This window comes from Carassius carassius, chromosome 31, assembly GCF_963082965.1.
Source record: "Carassius carassius chromosome 31, fCarCar2.1, whole genome shotgun sequence".
Lineage (NCBI taxonomy): Eukaryota > Metazoa > Chordata > Actinopteri > Cypriniformes > Cyprinidae > Carassius > Carassius carassius.
The window spans coordinates 21,012,520-21,034,486 of NC_081785.1; the positions used below are offsets into that span (position 1 = coordinate 21,012,520).

Below are 21,967 nucleotides of genomic sequence, written 5' to 3' on the forward strand. Positions count from 1 at the left end.
GATAAGAGTCTCCAAGTGTATTAGACACTTTGTTCAGGCAAAATTCTGATTTACAAACCTGGTTAAAACCATATCCACATGTGGTGTGAAATCAGAAACAAACCTGGATTGTGTTTCAGTGTGAATGGATTTCAAGTAGTTTTTCTCATCACTGCAAGGCATCATGTGTACAATGTAAGAAGAAGTGTGCAATATTGTAAGGAGTTAAATCCAAATCGATTCCTTTTTATTGTTATATTTTGATGTAATATTAGAGAATCAATTATATATTAGGTCCATCAGCATATGGCAAAGGAAATCTCAGGGCCATGGAACATTAGCATCTTTTGAGGCTAGGTGAGGTAAAAGAGAAATGCTGCCTGTAACACCAGTGTAGACAAACTGAATGAAGTTCATATGAAAAGCTACTCTGAGGAATGAATGACAACAGAAAATCAGAAACTGTGACGTGCCGCCATGTATATGGAGCTTGGGCACAACGCCCCCCAAAAATGTCGGTCTGTAACACTAATACTCACTTCACTCTTCTTGCCATCTCATATAAAACTAAAATGAAGAGGAGTAATCATGTGTTAAGTTTGTAGAGCTGGTGTTCAGTGTGGGCTGAGGTACAGAGAAAGAGGTAACAGTAGTCTGGCACATTGAGTGTTGAGGTAAGAGCTGGTGGTTCTGGTCCTTTCCGAGTCCGGGCTCACCTGGATCCATAGTCGGTCTATGCATACATGGTTAGCTGAAGCCACTGGAGAAATTGAAGTTTAGCATTTTGTGATTGGCCAATCTACAGATTTATTTTTTCAGGCTTTTGATGTTTGAAACTAATGATGTGGACCTGATGCTAAACATTACACTGTCTTAAGATGATGGATTAGTGTCCACTCACCTCAAATACATTAAGTCTGATGTTGCCATCTCCACTTTGATCAAAGGCCTGGAATGCTCCTACGAAGAGAACAGGTTCACTTCAGACAGTATGCATGTGTGATTTTTAGTATACACAAGCCACAAATCAGTTGTTGGTAAAATTAAACATATGAAAGATTTCAAGTAGAACCCTGTAAAATCTAGTGTTTAAAGAAGTTTCACTTGAACATTTTCCAAACAAATGTGGAATTTTTTTATATCTCTATACATTCAGTTTCAACCCTGTTACACTGAGATTCCCTTTTTAGTTCGATTGTGGCAGCGTTGTACTAATTAATTCCATCTGTAGCCAAACATAGGAACAAATTAGGACAAAGTAGCCACAATTAAAAAAAAATAATAATAATTTAATGAATACTTTATTTAATAATTTGAAAACGTGGACACATATTTTTCTGTCTTGTGCAGAGCCCCATATAAAAAAATAAAAAAAGTATTTCTGAAATATTTTATAATAATAATTCCTTAATATTTTATAAAGTAATTTATTAGTATTTTATTGTTTACTTTATCAAGCTCAACATTCAACTCTGTTATGAGAAAAGGTCAGTCAGCAATTCTTTATAAATAAATAAGTACTGTTCATGGAACAATCTTTAAAAGGTACAATGATATTTGCTTGCTAATATTGTTATTTGTCATTTTTGTCCTCTCTTTCGATCCAAAGATATTATGAATGTTACAGGGTTGACAAAAAATTTTTTCAAAGACAAAGTCTTGAAGTTTTTTTTAATGGATGATTTATTACAATGCACAATGAAACTGTGCCTTGTAATAAAAAAAAAGATTATAATTGCAAACTTACTATGACAGAGTTAATAATGTAAAATATTGAAAGAAAGAAAAAAAATCCAGCTTAAATGGCAACATTTCCTGATAATGACACTGTGTACTATTCCCTAAATACTATTTGTTTGACTATTTGCTAGTAAAAAAAGATTACAACTTACTGAACATCCCCTCCAGTCGCACAAGACAGCTGATGAAACTGTCAAAGTCGATGTTCATGTTTTCATTGGCATAGCGCATGGTGATGATGTCATAGAGCTGGTTATTCAGACGGAACCCTGAGTGGCGCACAAAACACACGACTGAACAGTGACAAGACCATTAGAGAGACAGACAAATGTTCTTCAACATGAGAACAGCTGAACAGTAGAAATACATGAATAGCCTTCTAACCTGCATCATTGATGGCGTTTCTCATCTCATAGCTGCTGATAGTGCCAGTGTGATCAAAGTCATAGGACTTGAAGATTCCCTGTGGAGAAAATTTAAGTCCATTTGTCTAACAGTCTTGTTTTTTTTTTATTGATATAGGAAAGAATGAGATTTCAAACCTGCCACTGTTTGATTTTGTTCCACAGGTGTCTAAACTCTTGTAGGTTAAGTCTTCCTTTTCCGTCCATCTGTGTAATTAGGATTAAGAAAGATTTGCATGCAGATTTTAAACGCATCTGCTACAGAATTAAATCTACTGTACATGAAATGGTAAAGAAGTTACATTTATTATTTCAAAACTGTCAGAATCATAAAATGTTATCTTCTTTCTTTTCAACCCTGTTATGCTGTGAAATGTCCCTTTTTTAATGTTGTAATTGTAATTAATATGTTGTGGTGAAATATTATTTGACTGGTTGTTTTTACACTGACCTGTTGTAATAATCAACTCTGAATGTTAAGTAACAGAGCTGTGTTTATCAGTTTGGCAAAACTAAAACGAAGGCTTATTGCTAATAATGATAAATAACTATTGGAACGTTGTACAACTGTATTGACTGGTGGAAGCAATATAGACACAAATGGCACCTTTTCCTGAGAATGACCCAAATGTTTTTAACAATGCCTAAATGGGCTTTACAGAAATTTTGTCATCTTGATACAAAGGATACGTCCATTAGAGCAATCATGCTTCTACAGCTCTCGCGACTGAAGCCCTCAGTGTGTATGTCCTTGTCTGTAAACAGCAGATCATTTCTTGAAGATATTATATAGAAAAAGCACAATCATACTATATAATAATCTGCAAAGATGCGTACATTTAGACACCACCTTGTTCAAGACATCTTTGAGGTCATTGGCTGAGATCTCCATTTGCTGTAAGACACAAGAATAAACAGAAAGTCAGGTGTAGTGTTTATTACACCAACAAAAAACTGTAATGATATGGCTGTTACCACTGTTACCACTGGCATGGCCAATTACCGGTCCCACCCCACCACCATACTCACACTCCCCCCAGCGCTCAGTGGCTCCCCAGTACTCACGTCCCCCGCGATCTGCTGGAAAATGGACAGGAACTGCTGGTCCTCCTCGCTCTCTTCCCCAGTCGAAGCCGGAGCCGGCTGATCAGACATGGGAGTTGTAAAATACATACGTGAGAACTGAATTTATTCTCTCATTTTCATGTGAGGAGCCAAAGAATCTGATCACTACTAGATAAAAGAGTAAGAACAAAGATGATGTGCTCCTTTTTCTCAATAATTTGTGCTGAATTTACTTGGACAACACTGCCCTTTGAAATAGGAGTCAAATAAAGTACTGAGAAATAACAGAATGAATTGAAACCTTTAAAATATTTATTATAAAATTACATTTTCTGAAGAAAATTGCTTGCCTCTGCAAAATATCCCTTGCCAAGAGGTTGCAATGTGGTTGCTAAAATGTAGTTTTTAGTGTGTTTCTTAAGTGTTCTGGCTTGTTGTTAGAGCATTGTAAGGTGGTTTTAAGTCCACTCCAAATCTCAATTATATTCTGGGGCTGGATTTACTAAAATCGTCTTAAAAGTTATGAATGTCTTAAGATAAATTCTGATAAATATGTAAAAATGTTTTTTTTTAGTGCAATTCTTGAGAAGTTAAAGTAGCTTTTTGCCTGCATATTACCACAATAATCATTCGTTGCGATTGACTTGACAAGAGTTCAGCACTGGGCATATGACGTACGTATGATGTAGGCGTAACATAAGCTCCAGTGAGAATTGATGAATGCAGAGGCGCAGAGGGGAGAGCAAAACAAAACCCCGGTCACAAATTAGAAGTACAAAACAAGGATTTGTAAAGAAAACTGTCGGAGCAATTCGATATAAGCCAAGAGGAATTGGTTTTCCTTCGCCGTAAACAAAATGTCATACGTAATCCACTGGACACCACTCTCTCGTGAACGCCCATACGACAGAAGCAGAAGCTAGAGATCATGGTTTCTAAAGTTATAAATATGGATTTTTTTTACACAAGCACATTGCTTCACTTCAGAAGGCCATTATTAACCCCCCAGAGCCATGTGTTGTACTTTTTATGATGGATGGACACACTTTATTTAGCTTATTTACCATTCACTGCCATTATAAAGCTTGAAAGAGCCAGGACATTTCTTAATATAACTCTGAGGGCCCTATTTTAATGATCTAAATGCAAAGTGTAAAGCGCATGGTCTAGGTGCACTCAGGCCATGTCCAAATCCACTTTTGCTATTTTAACGACGGAAAAACGTTTCGTGTGCCGGGGTGAATTTTTGGAATGGGTTGCCCCATCCTCTTAATGAATAATGGGTGTAACGTGCAATAAACCAATCAGAGTGTCATCTCCCGTTCCCTTTAAGAGCAAGATGCGCTCGCGCCAGGGCGGATCGCTGTTTATAATGGCGGAATTTGTTGGCGGAAAAGCTGAACGCTTCTCAAGCTAAGAAACCAATCTGCTCGTGAGCGAAGTAAAAGCGTGTGAATTGCAAATAGGTAGCCTAATTCTAATACACACAATGACTATCCATCATTACATTTTTATATTTATGTAGCCTACACAATAATATTGTTTTACACTGTAATCCTTTTTTTTACATATTTGGCATGATCGTGTGATGCGCATCCCTGTGTGTAATAAGCAAAGTCAACGCGCACTGTGGACCTTCCCAGAGGCAAATTTTTTACCAACGCACTCTTTAAATAACAGATAAATTATTGCGCCATTGACTTTAGACTTTAGACCAGGTTTGAGTTGGTCAATGGTGCAGTCTATTTTCAGCTCCTTAAAATAGCAATGCGCCAGCAATGCGCCTAAACACACCTATATTTTAGACCAGCACGCCCATGGGCGCACAAATGGGCACAAATGCATTTGCTAATTAAACGACGTGGCGCTGGACGAGAAAATGTGAACGGCGCCGGACTGAAACTAGCAAACACCCTTGCGTCTCATTGCGCTGAGTGTATGATAGGGCCCTGATTGTATTTGTCTGAATGAAGAAAGTCTTATACACCTAGGATGGCTTGAGGATGAGTAAATCATAGGGTAATTTTCATTTTTGGGTGAACTATCCCTTTAATGCTCCATGTATTTTAAATACAGTAATGTTTAAAGAGCCTGTCTGTTGCATTCATTGCGGCCCATTTTTTTTTGCATTCTCTCTCTAAAGTGAATGCACCCTATGCATGGCTGCTCATTTGAAGATTTTCATAATTATAAAAATAAAAATGGCGTCCCTATTTGACTTATTTCTGTAGAGTTTCTACTGCGTTTAAAGTGTAGCAAAAAATAAATAAAAGTCATGTCATGAATAATCATGACCAATCACCGTTTACATTATCAATCAATAGTGTCGCTTGAAGCATTCCTGCACATCTCTATTAATGATAATGTGTAGTTAGTTTTATGTTCTAATGCTTAATATTTAATACAAACAAATAAATTAAGCATCTTATTTCTGGGGATTTGAGACAAGTTGGAGGATAAGGACTTGTCCGAATGTTTCGTGAATCCGGCTCCTCATCTCTAGATATGGCAGAGTCCCTTCTTTTTATATCAATCTATGGGATTTTACTACCATTTTCATTAGATGTTGTTGTACATCTGTCTTCAAAACTTGAAGCACAGTTCGAAACTTAGGGTTAATAGTTTGGTACTAATCGTAAAAAAGGCATGGCTTAGTTGAACTAAAATTTTTCAAAAGCTTTTAGATACTCAAGGACTTACCACTGGATGATCAGCTTCAATCCTGTTCTCTATCTCCCTGAGAAGAAACCAACAAACACTGGTCACCACAGTAAACAGCATCACAACAGGGCATCAACGAGCTTTTGGGGAGCCGTCTCATCATTTAGGTTTTCTTTCACATTTGAGCTTATTCATCAGTATGTCTTTTAAGCCACTTTTGATGGCCAAATTATCAATTGTTATTCTGCTTACATCAGCCATGTAAACATACACTTTTTTTGATGATAATCGAGTAGGAATTACTCAAACTTACCATATGTGAGTAATCCTTAAAATATGACTACTTAAATGTATCATTAAAAGTTAATTCACTGTATGATAAAAAAGGGTGATAAGTTTGATTTATGGTTACAATGACTATAACAGGACCAATGGTTAATACATATTTAGATCACATCAAGAAACTGGAAATCATTTTTAACATGATCCTTGTTAAAATACTCTGATTCCTTGTCTTCCACCAGCATCATCAGTATTCCTTGGAGAACATCGGCAGTCCTTTGTGCGTCCATGTCTTCCTTGTAGCCGAAGTTGAATTGTGCTTCACAGTGGGCAGAACTGAAAGGAAATGTTTACCGGAGGGTCCCAAAATGTGCTGCTGCTTGTCCTAAAAAAGATTCCATTACAGCCTCGAACTGGGGCCGATTTCTTCCAGCTCTACAAATCAAATTGTCATTAAATTTTTTGTCCTTGTGTCTTTCCACCCCTTTTCCCAATTGTTTCCCGTCCCCTCTGTACCGAGATCTCAATCAGGTAACAATGAAGTTAGCTTGCATTCATGTGATAATGTAACCATGCTCCTTTGTTCATAAAATAACGCCCATTTAATGTGCCTTTTGCAGCCATTATAACCCACTTCTGTAACAACTGCTTTCAAGCAAAGTGTTTCAGATGTTCTTCAGCAAGACAAGATTTAACGTAACAAAATACTACTACAAAAGGAAACACCAGAAAAATTTGGATGTCAGATCAGTGTTACAGATGACATGCACATGACATGTGGGGGGAAAAAACGAGATTGATTCCAAAAATTGTTAACTAAATTAAAACAAGGAAATTAATTAGTACTACACAGGAATTAACTTGTGCCAAAGATATCTTATCTATTTTAAACCCCCCACGTCATCTGCATGTGCATACATGAAAAAAAATATTTTCCTCATAATACAAAAACATGTTTTCAGTCATCATTTACACAGAATACGTTTTTGAAGTGAAAAAGAAAAAAATCATTTTTAAAAAGTGTCATGTGTGAGATGCTACACAAGACACAAGACGGCAGAGCAAACGATCAAACTCATCCGTATAGCACATTTTTACCTCAAAAACAATGAAAAAGCAGCACAGTGGAATCCGAAAAACGCATTCTGTGTGAACGGCCCCTTAACCAGCATTTTTATTTACTTAAGACTATAAAATAGGAAAGATTTTCAGAGAAATTTATATCATTAGTTTCTTTTTTTATTTTGTTTCTCAAATAAACATCGAGTTTAAGGATGTTTAGATATTTTTTTCTGAAAAACAAGACAAAAATACTGATTAAGGTACTGATTAAGAGGAAAAACGTACTCCGACATTGTACAATTGAAAAAGACAGACAAACACCCCTACCGTCCCTTCAGCTCTCACTCACTCAGAGGTGTTTCTCTTTTCAGAGAAGACGCGGAGGATGAACTCGCCTTCCTGGTGCGGCTCGTAGGTGGAGGGAATGATGACGTACTCCCCGGGGCTCAGACGGAAACGCTGGGTCACCTCGCGCAGGTTAATGTAGGCCTTGGAACGAGCCTTAGAGTTGCTAGACATGAAGAACTCCTTCTGCATGTGCTGCTTGTTTCCGTGCATCTGACAGACAGACAAAAGCAAAAAAGGAATCTGTATCGAGGTATGAAGACTCCTCTAGACTCCTCTGATCAACAGTGAGAAAGGAGTTTATATTCTATCTATAAAACACATGTGTAAGTAACTTGGAATGCTAAAGAGATGGCACTGTATGAACAGCATGATATCCACAAGCCTCGAGTCCAAACATTCATTGTCTTCATACCTCCTTTGGAACCTGTGGACAAGTGGAAATGTGTTGAATGCATTATCAAGCTGCTATTTGTGATGAATGCTGCTATTTGTGTAATTTCACGCTGGTAATGACAGGATAAAAATGCATTATGTATATCATATTTTAAATACGGTGTTTGATACCTCATAGATGGAAAATCCAATAGTGAAGAGATTTGCACCCAACTTGCGTTCTTTACGCCTGTTTTTCTGCATTAGAGCAACAACAAAAGTGCAAGCCACTTCATCATCCTCCGGGTCATCATCTTCCTCCAAGAGACGAAGGCGGTATTGTGGATTTGTCCAGAACGTTTCTATAGGAGACCACACATATTATATTAAAGCCATTATTGTCTTCTGTGAGACTTCCTGTTTGTTTTTTGAGCTGTGGAGCACTTTTAGGTGCATGAAAACTTACATATAAATTAAATGTAAAATTAATATAATAATAAAAAGAAAATATTCCAGTTTCAGTTCATTAAAATAACACCTACCTGGATAATTCCTGCATCCTCCAGCAGAGCATCCTCTAACCCAGCGTCCCTCATTAACAGACACGGTCCATTTGTGTAACTTATCGTCCTCCAAAGCATCAGGGGTCAGGTTGCAAATCTCAATTTTGGTGTAGTTTTTCTTAAAATCCTCAAATGACATCCTACAGGTTGATGACGAAAGTTCAAGCTTTCTCTATGTGAATACCTTCATCATAAGGAAACGTTTTAACTCACCAGAATTCTCCATCATCAGCATTCTGATGCTGAAGTTTCTCTTTTTCTCCTTTAGGGAGGGTTTCCCACTCTTTTGAACTGCAGTAAAAAAAAAAAGAAAAGCAGAGAAAAAAAAATGATTGTAATAATTGAATACCAACATCTACTTTTTAACCCTGAAAAGACTGGCATATGCTAAATTGTAAGTTTATTCAACCTTTAGAAAAGAGTAAAATAAAATTGCATATAAGTCCTTTTTTAATACAAAAAGTCATATTTAATACAGCACTGGCACAGCTTTTATGGCTCGTTATAGTCTGATATAAGAAAATATGGAAAATATGAAATTCTGGTAGTCTGTAATGTAAATCATTAAAGCAGACTACCTAGATTAAATGCATATGAACATCAGTTGTCACTCTATATCTCACAATAATATGTATTTATAACTAAAGCTCTGTAGTTTTTATTTTATGGGGGGCAAAACATAAAATGCAATGCAGTACAAGGATTACTGAAATACAAATAAACTAAATAATAAAAAGTTTAATTTCATCCATACAGTACAAATTTCCATACAATATATTTTAGATAAACTTAGATAACAGTATAGTTTTTAATATTTGGAATGTTTTTATTTGTATATTTTAGTTTAGTTTTTTATGCTTTAGTTTTTTCACAACATGAACTTCAACTTATATGTGCTTTATTAATATTGATAAAGATTTCACAGAAAAAAAGACACAATACATGACCTTATGGTGATCATTTTTACAATTACACTAATGGGTCTTTAAAAATAAACTTTTTTTAGCATAACATTTGTCTTCTGTCAGATGTCAGAATGCATGCAGTAGATTGTGTGCAACAGATTTTTCAGCAAAGTTTTGAACATGCTGATGGTTAAGGGGTCTTAGAAATATGCATATCAAATATGACACAGTAGGCTTTGTAGACTTCACAGGTTTCAATTCAGGAATAAGCAGATACTCACTTATCGCTCCAAGGTCCGTTCCATTCGACCTGACCCCAAGGGTTACGCAGACGCACCAAACGAACTTTAGTCTCCTTCTGTTGGGACTGTTTACACTGCAGACACAAAACATCACAAATATCATCAGACACTCTCAATATTATACTTTATTACAGAAGAAATCATCTTAAAAGTATCAACTAACAGAACCTTTACCTCCTCTACAGCAGTAACAGAGTAGGCATGACCCTTCACGAGTCCTGTTGTAGTACGAGTTTCAAAGCGAGCTGGAACCAGGGACTGTGGGTAAAAATGCAATTGCTTTATGGAAGAATATGATGATTTGGACCAAAAGTTATCATCAGTTTTATAATAGAGGTTATTAAACTGCTTCTTCTGCTTGACTCACATCAATGGAGCAGCCCATGAGGGAGCCTCTCTCCAGAGCTTTCTTCATGATCTTATAAAGCTCTTTAGGGGCCTCCTTCATCTCATAGAATTCAGTCACTCCACCAGTGAAGTCCTCCATCCCCTCAGCAGTGTTTCCACCTTTAAGAGCCTCATAGGAACCATGAAGCCTTAACAGGAAAGCGCAAATTACATTGAGAGACCTCACTGGCAAAAATAAAGCAAGTGTGAAAGTGTTGGAAGAGTATAACACACTTGTATTCAGGTGCTGTGTGGACAAATGAAAGATAATTCATTCCTGCTGTACTTCAGTTATTGTACAGTTACTTTGAATAGTATACTTTTCTTAAAAAATTATTATGTGCTAAATAATAATATCTCATCATTCTCAGGAATTTGTTTTATTTGTGTTTATGTGTGTCCCCATTACTGATAAAAAGATGTAGAACATTTTCACAACGCTCAAATTATTTTATACAGCTCAATAAAGTATGTAATTCTAAAGGACTTTTAAACTATATATATATATATATATATATGTGTGTGTATATATATTTAATGTTTGTATTGCATTTGCATTTCATCATGCATCACCATTTCATAAATGTAATATGGGATTTCGTGCATTGGAATATACCGAAACATTTACTGATATGCATTTGGTGGTACAGAGAGATCCTTCCGTTCACAAAATTAGGCGCCTCTTAAAACAAATATCATCTAAGAATTCTAAGAAAAAGCCACAATTCTAAGATTTTAGAGGATATTTCTTGAAATGCAAGAAATTATGCCAGAATTGTGTCATAAACTATCTAATTGTCATAGAACATGCAAAGATAATTGCTTACTTAGCATAAGCTTTCTCCAGCAGAGCACTCCAGAATTCATTTCTTTCAGCCGACTTGGTGAACACCAGCTGGTTGTTGAAAGTGGGAATGCGGTCATCAACAACGACATCCACCCAGTCGCCATAATGCCAGAACTGAGGTGGAAAGCAGACATAGAAAAACAGAAATCAGATATAATGAAGATCAATTCAAAAGCTACTTTTCTCAATGACACTGACCTGGAAATGGAAAATTCCAGCATAGCCTTCAGAGAAGCTCTGCTCTTGAGGTATAACACGATACAGCAGCTTGTCGTTCAGAGTCAAGGATGCAATGGCTGCAAGCAACCAGCAGTCTCCTAAAATGAATAGAAAATAATATGTCACATCAGTGGGGGATATTTAATACTGTACATATAGACCTATTCGCAGTAAAACAGGGGCCTTCACTGCTGAACTCTGCATTTTTACACTGTCCAGGGCAACATGCCAGGTTGGTAATCTGCTCTATGTTTTAGCAAGCTTTGTGTCTTTGGTCTCTTTTATTGTGCATGTGGGGTCACAACAATAGAAAGCGCTGCTAGTTGGATTCCTTTCCAACAGGGAACACAACACAACATGGAGGGGTCCCACTGGACTGCAGGTCTGCATATAGGGGGCCAGAGAGGTGCTCACTGCCATGAAGTTGCAATTTGAGCCTAAAAACACTACTCAAAGATCAGTTAAACAGTCTATAACGATAGTGTGTCAATGTGTTCAAATGTTATCTTACCCAGGTCTCCCTGGCAGATATCTGTCCTGCTAGCGCCTCCGACAATGAACTGTGGGTTATCACATATCTCCTGCAGGACACACATCATCAAAGAGTTTGTTTATAACTGATTCTAGAGCTTTGGGATGTTACACACAGATTCACAGATGCAAAGAGTGAGACTGTTTCTGATTATTTCTGAAATCAATGGATGGATGGACAGACTAGTTGTCACATGGTTTTAAGTTAGTATGGAAGTATGTTTCCACCTCAGATTAATTATATTGTAATTGTCTATTTCTGTGCAAATTTTATTTATTGTAATTGTGACTTTTATTTCTCATAATTGTGATTATATCTCATTTAGACTTTTGCAGTTTTATATCTCACAGTGTGACTTTATTTTCCTCGTTTGTGACTTTTTATCTCAAAATGATTTTTCTCAAATGCGACTTTATACCGTATCTTACAATGTGACTTTCATTTTTCTTAATTGTGACTTTATGGTTCACATTTCGAATGTTTCTTGTAATTGCGACAATATATTTCACATGACTTTATTTCTCGCAATTGTGATGTTATATCTAACAGTGTGACTGTACTTCTCACAATGTGAATGTATTTTTTACACTTTTGCGAGTTTCTATCTTTCAATGCGACTATTTTACATAATTGTGACTTATTATGTCACAATGTGACTATTTCTAGCAATTGCAACTTTATATCCCATACTGTAACTTTATTTTTTGCATTTGCAATTTTTCACACCGACTATTTCGTAAATTGTTATGTCACAATGTGAAATTTTTTTGTAATCTTATAATGTGACTTTCATTTATTGTAATTGCGATTTTATATCTCACAATGTGAATTTATTTTGCTATTTGCAACTTTTTTATCTCACAATGTGACTATTACTTGTAACTGCGACTTTTAAAGCTCACAAATTTGATGTTATTTTTTCTCAATGGCAACTATATTTCACAATGTAATTTTATATGTTGTTAAATTATTGAAATATTAAATTACACCGTCAGCCAGCAATTCAGCAACTTTCTGTAAATATTTTCAGTCAAAGGCTTTGGTTGACATTTTGTTTGGCATAACAACAGATGTTAATTTGTGCATTTCATAAATTCCTTTGTGCTTCATAATTAACTTTACTAAAAACTCATCAAATACTCCTTAATATGCTATTATTTTGTTGTCACAAAAGATAAGTGTCTAAATCAGGCTTCTATACACACACATTAAGAAAAGTGACAGCTATCCCCCAAATCTTTTTCCAACACGCTCTCTGAAATCTTTTGCCATCTGAGCATTATAATTTCCCATGAATATGTACATTTACAAACATATAAATACATTTTTGGAAGTGCCATTAGTTGAGCTGCTTCATAATTCCAATTTGCCATTTCCACATCCCACCTACAATGATAGTCCCAGTCCAATCGAACTGACATAAGCCCCTCTGCCTCCTACCTTGGGACGCTTCCAGACAATGTTCTTGACTTTGTTGGACTTGTGGCCCAGCTCTTTGAAGCCAAGGGAGTCCACAGTGGCAGGGAATGATTCATCCTCAAAAAGGGCCTTCTTCTGGAGATACTCCTGCTTGAGGGTGTTGTAGTCCTGGCCACTGAAACGGATGGGTTTGCTCAGGGATCCTTCGCCATCCCTTCTCTCTCTTTCACGGATAAACCGGTCGCAAAAGAAACCAGATGGTGTATAGGGCATCTTGTCTCACTGGGACAGTGTTTTTTAGGGATTGAAAATACTAGCTTTTGCCACCACAACTTAAGTCTCACAAGCCAAAAATTCTAACAGCTGAACTCTGATTGGCTGTCCAGCTATATGATGCACCTTTCATGCAGTCAGGGAATAGAAAACAGGGTTAGAAGAAAAAGACAACGTGTGAACACACTCCTTTTACGTGCACAAATATGTACACACAAACACACCTGCATACATACACAAACTGCTACAGTCTTCTCTTTGGACTGCTCTCATTGGCTTACGAACAATGTATATTGGGCGACAGTTGCGCTCTCGTGCCGCCATTGTAGGGTGACACAAAGGAGAGCAGTCCTGCAAAGAGAGGCCAGTGAGATGGCCTACCTCAGCAGAAGGCATTCACAGCCTTTAAACCTGTTCTCAATAGAGTTCAGCATTAAGCACTCTCAGCATAAAGACAGCAGGCTTGACCTAACTTAACAAAACTATCTATATTATGTCACTTTATCAATGTGGATAATTAATAACCATCTTTTGTTACCACAGTTGTTGAATGTTCACTTGTATTATACAACAGTGTTTAGTTTGGGGTCGCTAAGATTTTTAAAAAAATGTTTCTGAAATAAGTCTTTTATTCTTATCAAGGCTCCATTTATTTTATCAAAACTACAGTAAAACAAAATTATTGTATAATATTACAATTTAAAATTTTATTATATTTAAAAAATTAATTTACTCCTGTGATGGTAAAGCTGAATTTTCAGCAGTCTTCAGTGTCACTGGTGCTCAAGTACTATTTATTTTATCTTTATTACACATTTTTGTGTTTACATTTTTTATTTCAGGATAATTTGATTAATACAGAGTTCAAAAGAACAGCATTTATTTAAAATAAAATTATTTTGTAACATTACAAATGTCTTTACTGTTAACAATATAATGCATCCCTGCTGAATAAAAATTATTTAAACTCTACAATATCACATCAGTGTGGCAAAGATAAATGGCTAATAATTAATGTTAAAATAACCCAGCCATTAATTTAAATTAATTTAATTAATTTATGCATTTAGCAGACGCTTTTATCCAAAGCGACTTACAGTGCATTCAGGCTATCATTAAATATCATTATACCATTAAAATCATATAATGTTTTTAGATTTCTTGAGATAGACAGTTATTGTGGAGGGAATCTTTAATAATACGTTCCAATATTAAAGTGCTGATTTAATTAACCAAATTATAACTTTTTATTGCAGTTGCAAATTTAAGGCATAAACAGGCATAAACAGTTTCTTTAAAAAAATTAAAACAACAAAATTGTAAAAGAAAAAATAAAAAAAAATAAAAAAAATCCTGGTAATTAAAAAAATTCCATCAACTATATAACTATTTCCAGGCTTTGTGTATTTCTAGGTCCAATCCAGTTCAAGTTAGCACACATCGCTTTACATCAAATTCAAACATAACTGCTGTTATCTGTGCACCTTAAAGTGAGAAACAGAAGATTTAGTGACAACTTATTATTATAATAAGGAAACTTTTGGCCTCTTCACATCTGGTTTGAGCTTGGGTTTTCTTTTTCAAACTATTCAGACCAAGAATGACCACTGATTCCCCTTTGTCATCTGAGACAAAGGAGCCTTGAATCAAATTTCCACTCCTAGTAAATAGCCCCCTAGATAAATAGATAGAACGGCACAGACAGAACTGCATTAGGTTTCTGTAACTAAAAGAGTAGCCGTTGTCCAGATAAAGAAATCCTTCAGCACTGCCCTGCAATGCAAAACATATGATTAAAATAAATAGAAAGAATAGAAGCGTTTGGTTTGTGGAAAGGTAGAATTGTGTATCATCAGCATAGCAGTGAAAATTGATCCCAAAATAACAGAGAATATTGCTTAGAGGTAATTTGTAGAAGATAAAAAAAACAATGGTTCCAGCACTGAACCCTGAGGAGCTTCATATGACTGTGATCATTTTTGATGTGACATTTTTTTCCCTGAATTAAATATTTTCTATTGCATAGATATGACCTGAACCAAACTAGTGCATTATAAGTGATCCCAATGGCAGCCAAACGTTTCAAAAAAATTGAGTGGGAGATGGTGTCAGAGGCTGCGGTGAGGTCGAGAAGGATCAGGATGGATAGAAGGCCATTGTCAGCCACAAGTTAGAGATCATTAGTGTAGCGTCAGTTTAGAAATGAATGGGAGGTTGGATACGGTACAGTAATTATTTGGTTTATTAGGATCCAAACCAGGCTTCTTAAAGGGATAGTTCACCCAAAAATTGTTATTTGATGTTCATCTGCTTACCCCCAGGGCATCCAAGATGTAGGTGACTTTGTTTCTTCAGTAGAACACAAAGTAAGATTTTTTTACTGATACCGTTGCAGTTTATCAGTCTCATAATGTAATTGGATGGGAATCACGGCTAAAACATACAATAAAACTAAAAAAACATACACAAACAAAACCAAATGAAACCCTGCGGCTTGTGACGATACATTGATGTGTAAAGACACAAAATGATCAGTCTGTGCAAGAAATATTATTTTTTTCCTTTGATTGACGCAATGTCTGTCCTCTGCGTTCTCAAGCAGGATCGCAGACTTATAACTGCATTACTGCCACCTATCTCTCAAGTGGACCATTGACACTCCTAAATGAGATTGTAGATAGAGTGTCAATGGTCCACTTGAGAGATAGGTGGCAGTAATGCACTTATAAGTCTGCGATGCGCCATAAAGCAAGAAGAAGAAGACACCTCATGCGCCTGCTGCTGAGAACGCGCATAGGAGGACGTGCTTAGGAGAGTTCTAACAGTTCAGACATTGTGTGAATCAGAGGTAAATAATTATACAAATACTGTTCAGTTTCTTGCACAGTCCGATTGTTTTGTGTCTTTACACATCAGTGTATCATCACGAGCCGCAGGGTTTAATTTGGTTTTGTGTATTTTTTTATTTTTTATGTTTTAGCCATGATACCCATCCACTTAAATTATAAGGTCGAAAGACTTTTCATTTTTGGGTGAATTATCCCTTTTAAAACCTGGATAACAGAAGCAGTTTGGAGAGATGTAGGGACATTGGCAGTACATGTTTAGCAGCCATTACCAGTCTTGTTTGCTGCTCAAGAAACATTTGAAACAATTATAATTATGTTGAAAACAGTTATAGTAATAGTTTAGTGGAAACCACAATACATTTTTTCAATATTCTTAATACATGGAAAGTTCAAGAGAGCAGCATTTATTTGAAACATAAATCTTTTTTAACATCATACATTTCTTGACTGTCACTTTTGATCTATTTAATGCATCTTTTACTAAATAAAAATATTAATTCCCTTACTGACCCTAGACTTTTGAATGTTAAAGTGTATATATTGGTATTAAAATGTGATTCCATCCCTGACCCGTATTATGGTACCACCCAGTATTTCTGTTGTACTGTCATGTGTCACCTTAGTGTCCAGGGCCACTGTGAGAGTGAATGGTTGCTGCTGTAAGTCTGCTGTACTGGACCCACAACCTGCTCTCCTGGGCACCATTGTCCCCCCGCGCTGGAACACGGGCACCTAACACAGAGAATATACTGTAAATAACCCTGTATGATTACTAGTATTCAGTAGACTGCTGTATCAGAGATGTAACAGGAGTCTCACAGTGTTCAGAGTAACTGGCAGATCCAGAGTTCTGGCACCCTTGTGTTCCACTGCCATGTTTGTTTCGTACCACAGCTTTCAGATACACAAAACATCTCTTATGAACGCACTTTAACTTTCAGTACAATGTATATTGTACAATGCATATGGAAATTAGGCTTACCTCATCAGACCCTGCCAGCAAAACCTTGACCTCTGTGACCCCAGGATCTGTCACAGGGCAAACAAGGAGATCAGCACCTGAAAATATCCATTAGTTAGAACGGCACTGGACATTGGACTGCTATGTTCTAAGAGTTATATGCTAATATGATCGAGTGACCAGTGGTGGATTAAGAACACATATCAAGTACACGTATATCAAGCTCTCCTTTTCAAACATTTGTTTGTGTGAGTATAAGTAAAGAAAGTACTTGGATTTTTATGTACTTATAAGTATTGAAAGTAAAAATGCTGATTAATAAACCATGTTTACTGATTTAGCAATTTTTATATATTTAGCAGATTAAAAAATTGAACATGTATTCATCAGCAAATAAGCAAACATTTTATGTCATTCACAAAATACGCAAACTAACAAAACTTTAAACTTTAACTCAGAAGCCAGAAGAAGTGTCAGAAGTCAGAAAGAGCTTTATTGCCAAGAATGTTTACACACACAAGGAATTTGACTAGGCGACAGGAGCTTCCAGTACAGAAGAAAATTACAGACATAGTGCAAACATACATGATTTGGAATGACATGGACATGGAATTACACTGTAGAGATGAAAAATAACAATAAATGCTATGTAGATTTTTCTCTATTTGCTTCTCTGTTTCTGCCAGGAATAACACAAGCATCAGTCTGTCAGAACAACTGAGAAGAGATGCCAACCCCTCAGAAAACCTCAGATAATGACAACCCTTAACCAACATAAAAAACTCCCAAGTTTTGATCCTTGAGAAACTCTACCCAGAGGCCTATAGGGAATCACACAGAAATAAAGATGGAGGTTGGAACAGGCCTGGAAAATAACAAAGACTTTAGATATCCCAAGATGGTGCACTCCTATGACTTATGAATGGGAGAAAGTACAACATGCAATATGGCATAATAGTCCCACCTTCTAAATAAAAGAGCCAATCGCTAACTGGTTAAGTCATCTCGTCCCTGCAGCTGCCATTGGAAGCTCCAGTTGCTATAGAAACAGCCAGTGTTCTGAGACACGCGCTTAGGACTGCACATTAGCTAATCTATTTATAAAAAAAAAAATTTGATTGTTTAAAAGAAACTTCTTATGCTCACCAATAATGCTTTTTTGACCAAATATACAGTAAAACAGTAGTATTGTGAAATATTATTACAATATAAAATTAATTTTCAGCATCATTACTCCAATCTATAGTGTCAAGAAACATTTCTTATTAATTTGAATGTTAAACATAGTGATATTTTTTTCTGGGAAAAATAAAGAAATTATATATTTACATATGAATAGAAAGTTCAAAAGAACAGAATTTATTTGAAATGAAAGCTTTTGTAACATTATAAATGCTATTATTTTAATTTTGATGCTTCTTTGCTGCATAAAAGTTTTTTTTTAATTGATACTGACACAACACATTTGAACAGAAGTGTATATTGCAGGACATATTTATTAACATTAATATTACAATCAACTGTACCCTGAAAAGTAAAATGTGTCATATTAAAAAATGAAGGACATTAAAACATGCATTCCTGTCAAACTCAGTGACAGCAGCTGAAATCTTCAAGTACTCCCAGTCCCAAGTAGTGAAATTGTCACCAGTCCAGATGGCACCTGTGACATAAACAGTTTTTTGTTTTTTCACACAAGGGGCATAGGAAATGTCATCTGATTTTGAGGTTACCTAATCTTTGAGACCCAGCAAAGAAGGAGCGTGAAAGGATGAAGGCCGTACCACATGACCAGGTTAATAAGCCCTTAAATGTAGCCATATGCTGTGGAAAAAAACAACAATATAACCATAGTCTATATCTATATTAAGAGCGGCTTTGACTGAGCTTACCTGACAAAAGCCATATAAGTTGTGTAGTTCCCTGTGTTCCCATCATCCATGGTGCATTGCATTATTTGTCATTATCTGCTCTGGCCCACTTCTTGAAATATGACAATATAATAAAGGAAAATATAATAAAAATAAATAAAATATAATATTAGATGAAAAACTCAAATGGAAATTAGAAAGGTTGCCTTGGAAACTTACTTAAATAAAGTTGAAGTTGAAGTACTAACATTACTAAAAACTAAAACTGTAGTAAAAATAAATTAATGGTAAATAGGGGGGAAAATATATTCATTACAGTAAAATGACAAAAACATATAACAACATTCTAAATCTTAAACTAAAATGCAAACTGAAAATACAAAAATGTAAACTATAATAAATAGTATAATAGTATATAAATAAAACTAAAATACAAAAAAATACTATCTCTTTAATCATTAGTGTAGTAATAATCATCACTAATATAAATATAAATAGATTTTTAACAGTTACTGCACTGCAACTTCAAGACCATACGTATGAAGTCCATCCCCACAGAACTAGGACCTAAATTAAAGACATCAGCAATTATACCTAATAATATAACTACACAGAACCAGGAAATGTGGATTGTGCTTGCTCATGTGATGTTAGGCTGCCCTGGCTGGCTTCTAGGGTCTTATGGATGGTTGTATGTCAGAAGAGTCTGTATGATACTTCTAGTGCTTAAGATACACACCAAAGTTAAATAATTAAGGCAAGGTCTTATTAGTTAAATTTTGGTGAAATTTTGCAAACAAAAAAGGTCCATTCTTCATTGTCAATAGTGGTGTGATGCGCAAAGCACACCCCACAGAGAAAAACCAGACGCAAAATCTGAATTTATTTATTTATTTTTTTGGCATCATCATTTTTCTTTTTGCATCATCATTGCAAAATCCCCAATCACACAGCATCCTATTGAAATAACTGGATTTTGCCTGCAAAATCTTGCCGAGCAACAGTAAATGTGACACACGTTTAAAATAAGGCCTGTTTACATCAAGAAAGATAACTATAAAAATGTATATATTAACGTCTACACCAACAAACATTAACATTCTGTTTATTATATGTAAGTGTGCTCTGCAGTTTTGTCAAATGCTTCTTTAACTGTTCAATTAAAAGAAAGAAAGAAAGAAAGAAAGAAAGAAAGAAAGAAAGAAAGAAAGAAAGAAAGAAAGAAAGAAGAAGCACTAAAGCTCATCTGTGAGCACTAAAGTCTGGAAGTTCCTCTTGTCTCCTATTGTAGAATACAAAGGTTAAGAGAATTAAATCTTATCCAATTTATTAAATATATTCACTAGGGAGACTTAGTTTTTAAATAATGTTATTTATTTAATAATAATAGTAATAATGAAAAATAGCCTACCTGTAGAATATGATGTCATGGTTTTCTTAAACTTGAAACTCTTGAAAATCATCACCTGAAACGATAATGTAATAATTTATATTATCGTTATATTATAATTTATTTGCATCATAATCATAATCCACAGTTCTGTAATATTTCTAATAGAGCAATCTTCAAGCATATGCTACATGTCCTGCAGGACAGTAAAGATAAGAATAATATTAAATATAGATAGATAGATAGATAGATAGATAGATAGATAGATAGATAGATAGATAGATAGATAGATAGATAGATAGATAGATAGATAGATAGATAGATAGATAGATAGATAGATAGATAGATAGATAGATAGATAGATTAAACAACCTCCTTTCGGTCACATTATGTGTGACCACGAACACAATCTTACCGCGTTATTTACCTCACAAAAGATTCAGCTGAAACATTCACCTCCATAATTCCGCCAAATGAAGTGGGAAGTTTTTTTCTTTCCACTGGCGACAAACTTGCTGCAACCACTAAATGTAATGTGACACAAATTAATATTCCTCCAAGGTGGCCATGAAGGCTCAAACAGCCGTTCCCTTTCATAGGTCACTTCGATGCTGCGGTGACGTCACCACATATGGGGAACAACTTCGGTGTGACGAATGTCTGAAGCCCTATACCATCCCGCCAATCTTATTGGCCAAATAGCGCGTGGCACCGCCCAGCATGCGTAAGCATATATATACCTGGTGCCGCGCGCCATTTACCTCAGATTTCATTCCTTCAGTACGAAGCGAATCTTCTGTGCCCTATTATCTCGCGTTCTCAGCGATCTTCTACGAGCAGTATACTCCTCTCCGCGGACGCGATGAGTCAACGAAAGGTAGGAGCCGTATGATGGGTTATCACGAGGAGGCACTTATGAGAGGTTCGTTGCAGCCTCTCTACAGGTTCTCTCCTTGATAGCCTATGGCTACAGTAAAATATGCATACACTTCCCCTGTGCACTAACGCCAATAGGAAGTATCCGCGCTCTGGAGTGTATTTCTTAAGTCGCCTCGCGTCTAACCCCCACCGTTTCGCTTCTGCGGTCGCCGAGGCCCCGCACGAGGTGTTGGTTAGGGGCGATATGTGCGGCTTGACTATGAATACAGTGATGCACTGGAGTTCCATGTGCTCGCTCTCCCCCACTCGAGCGCGTTAATCAACAGTTTTGCTCTTCAAATGGTGGACTACGGCTCACACAGCCGCCGCATTTTCGCTAGTGGCTTGGCCCGATGTTATCTTGTTGGATTGAATCCTGCTGTGGATACGCTTCAGGATTATATACAACGAAACGCAGCGAGTTTGACGCACACGCTTTTCTTCATGTTAATATGCCAGGGACTATGCCCTTCACTCAGAGTGCTGTTAGACTGCTAATGCACATCTACCCTCTCACTGCAGTCCCCATACTCTAACTTTGACTGTCTCGCAGCAAGGGCACCTCGAGCGTCATTGAACTGAGCTATCATTCGCGCGCCCCCTCAGACACTCTGCACA

At 36.2% G+C, this 21,967-nt stretch overlaps 1 protein-coding gene across 7 annotated transcripts; it reads right to left on the reverse strand.

The window, feature by feature from the left end:
- Positions 1 to 204: 204 nt before the first annotated feature.
- Positions 205 to 13,862, reverse strand: LOC132111727 (calpain-3-like). 7 transcript variants are annotated; one of them, XM_059519303.1, is made up of 20 exons: positions 13,109 to 13,862; positions 11,648 to 11,717; positions 11,116 to 11,234; positions 10,898 to 11,031; positions 10,051 to 10,219; positions 9,858 to 9,941; positions 9,663 to 9,757; positions 8,690 to 8,767; positions 8,456 to 8,616; positions 8,094 to 8,275; positions 7,543 to 7,751; positions 5,889 to 5,925; positions 3,189 to 3,266; positions 2,961 to 3,018; positions 2,805 to 2,878; positions 2,262 to 2,330; positions 2,104 to 2,182; positions 1,872 to 2,012; positions 881 to 939; positions 205 to 739 (listed from the first exon to the last, which is right to left on the reverse strand). In XM_059519303.1, the coding sequence occupies exons 1-20, from the start codon at positions 13,358 to 13,360 to the stop codon at positions 713 to 715; spliced, it is 2,175 nt and encodes a 724-aa protein (XP_059375286.1). In that variant the 5' UTR covers positions 13,361 to 13,862; the 3' UTR covers positions 205 to 712. The 7 variants fall into 7 exon arrangements, with proteins under 7 accessions (XP_059375286.1, XP_059375282.1, XP_059375287.1 ...); XM_059519299.1 differs by having other exon boundaries at positions 3,153 to 3,266; XM_059519304.1 differs by having other exon boundaries at positions 2,814 to 2,878; positions 13,109 to 13,859.
- Positions 13,863 to 21,967: the final 8,105 nt, after the last annotated feature.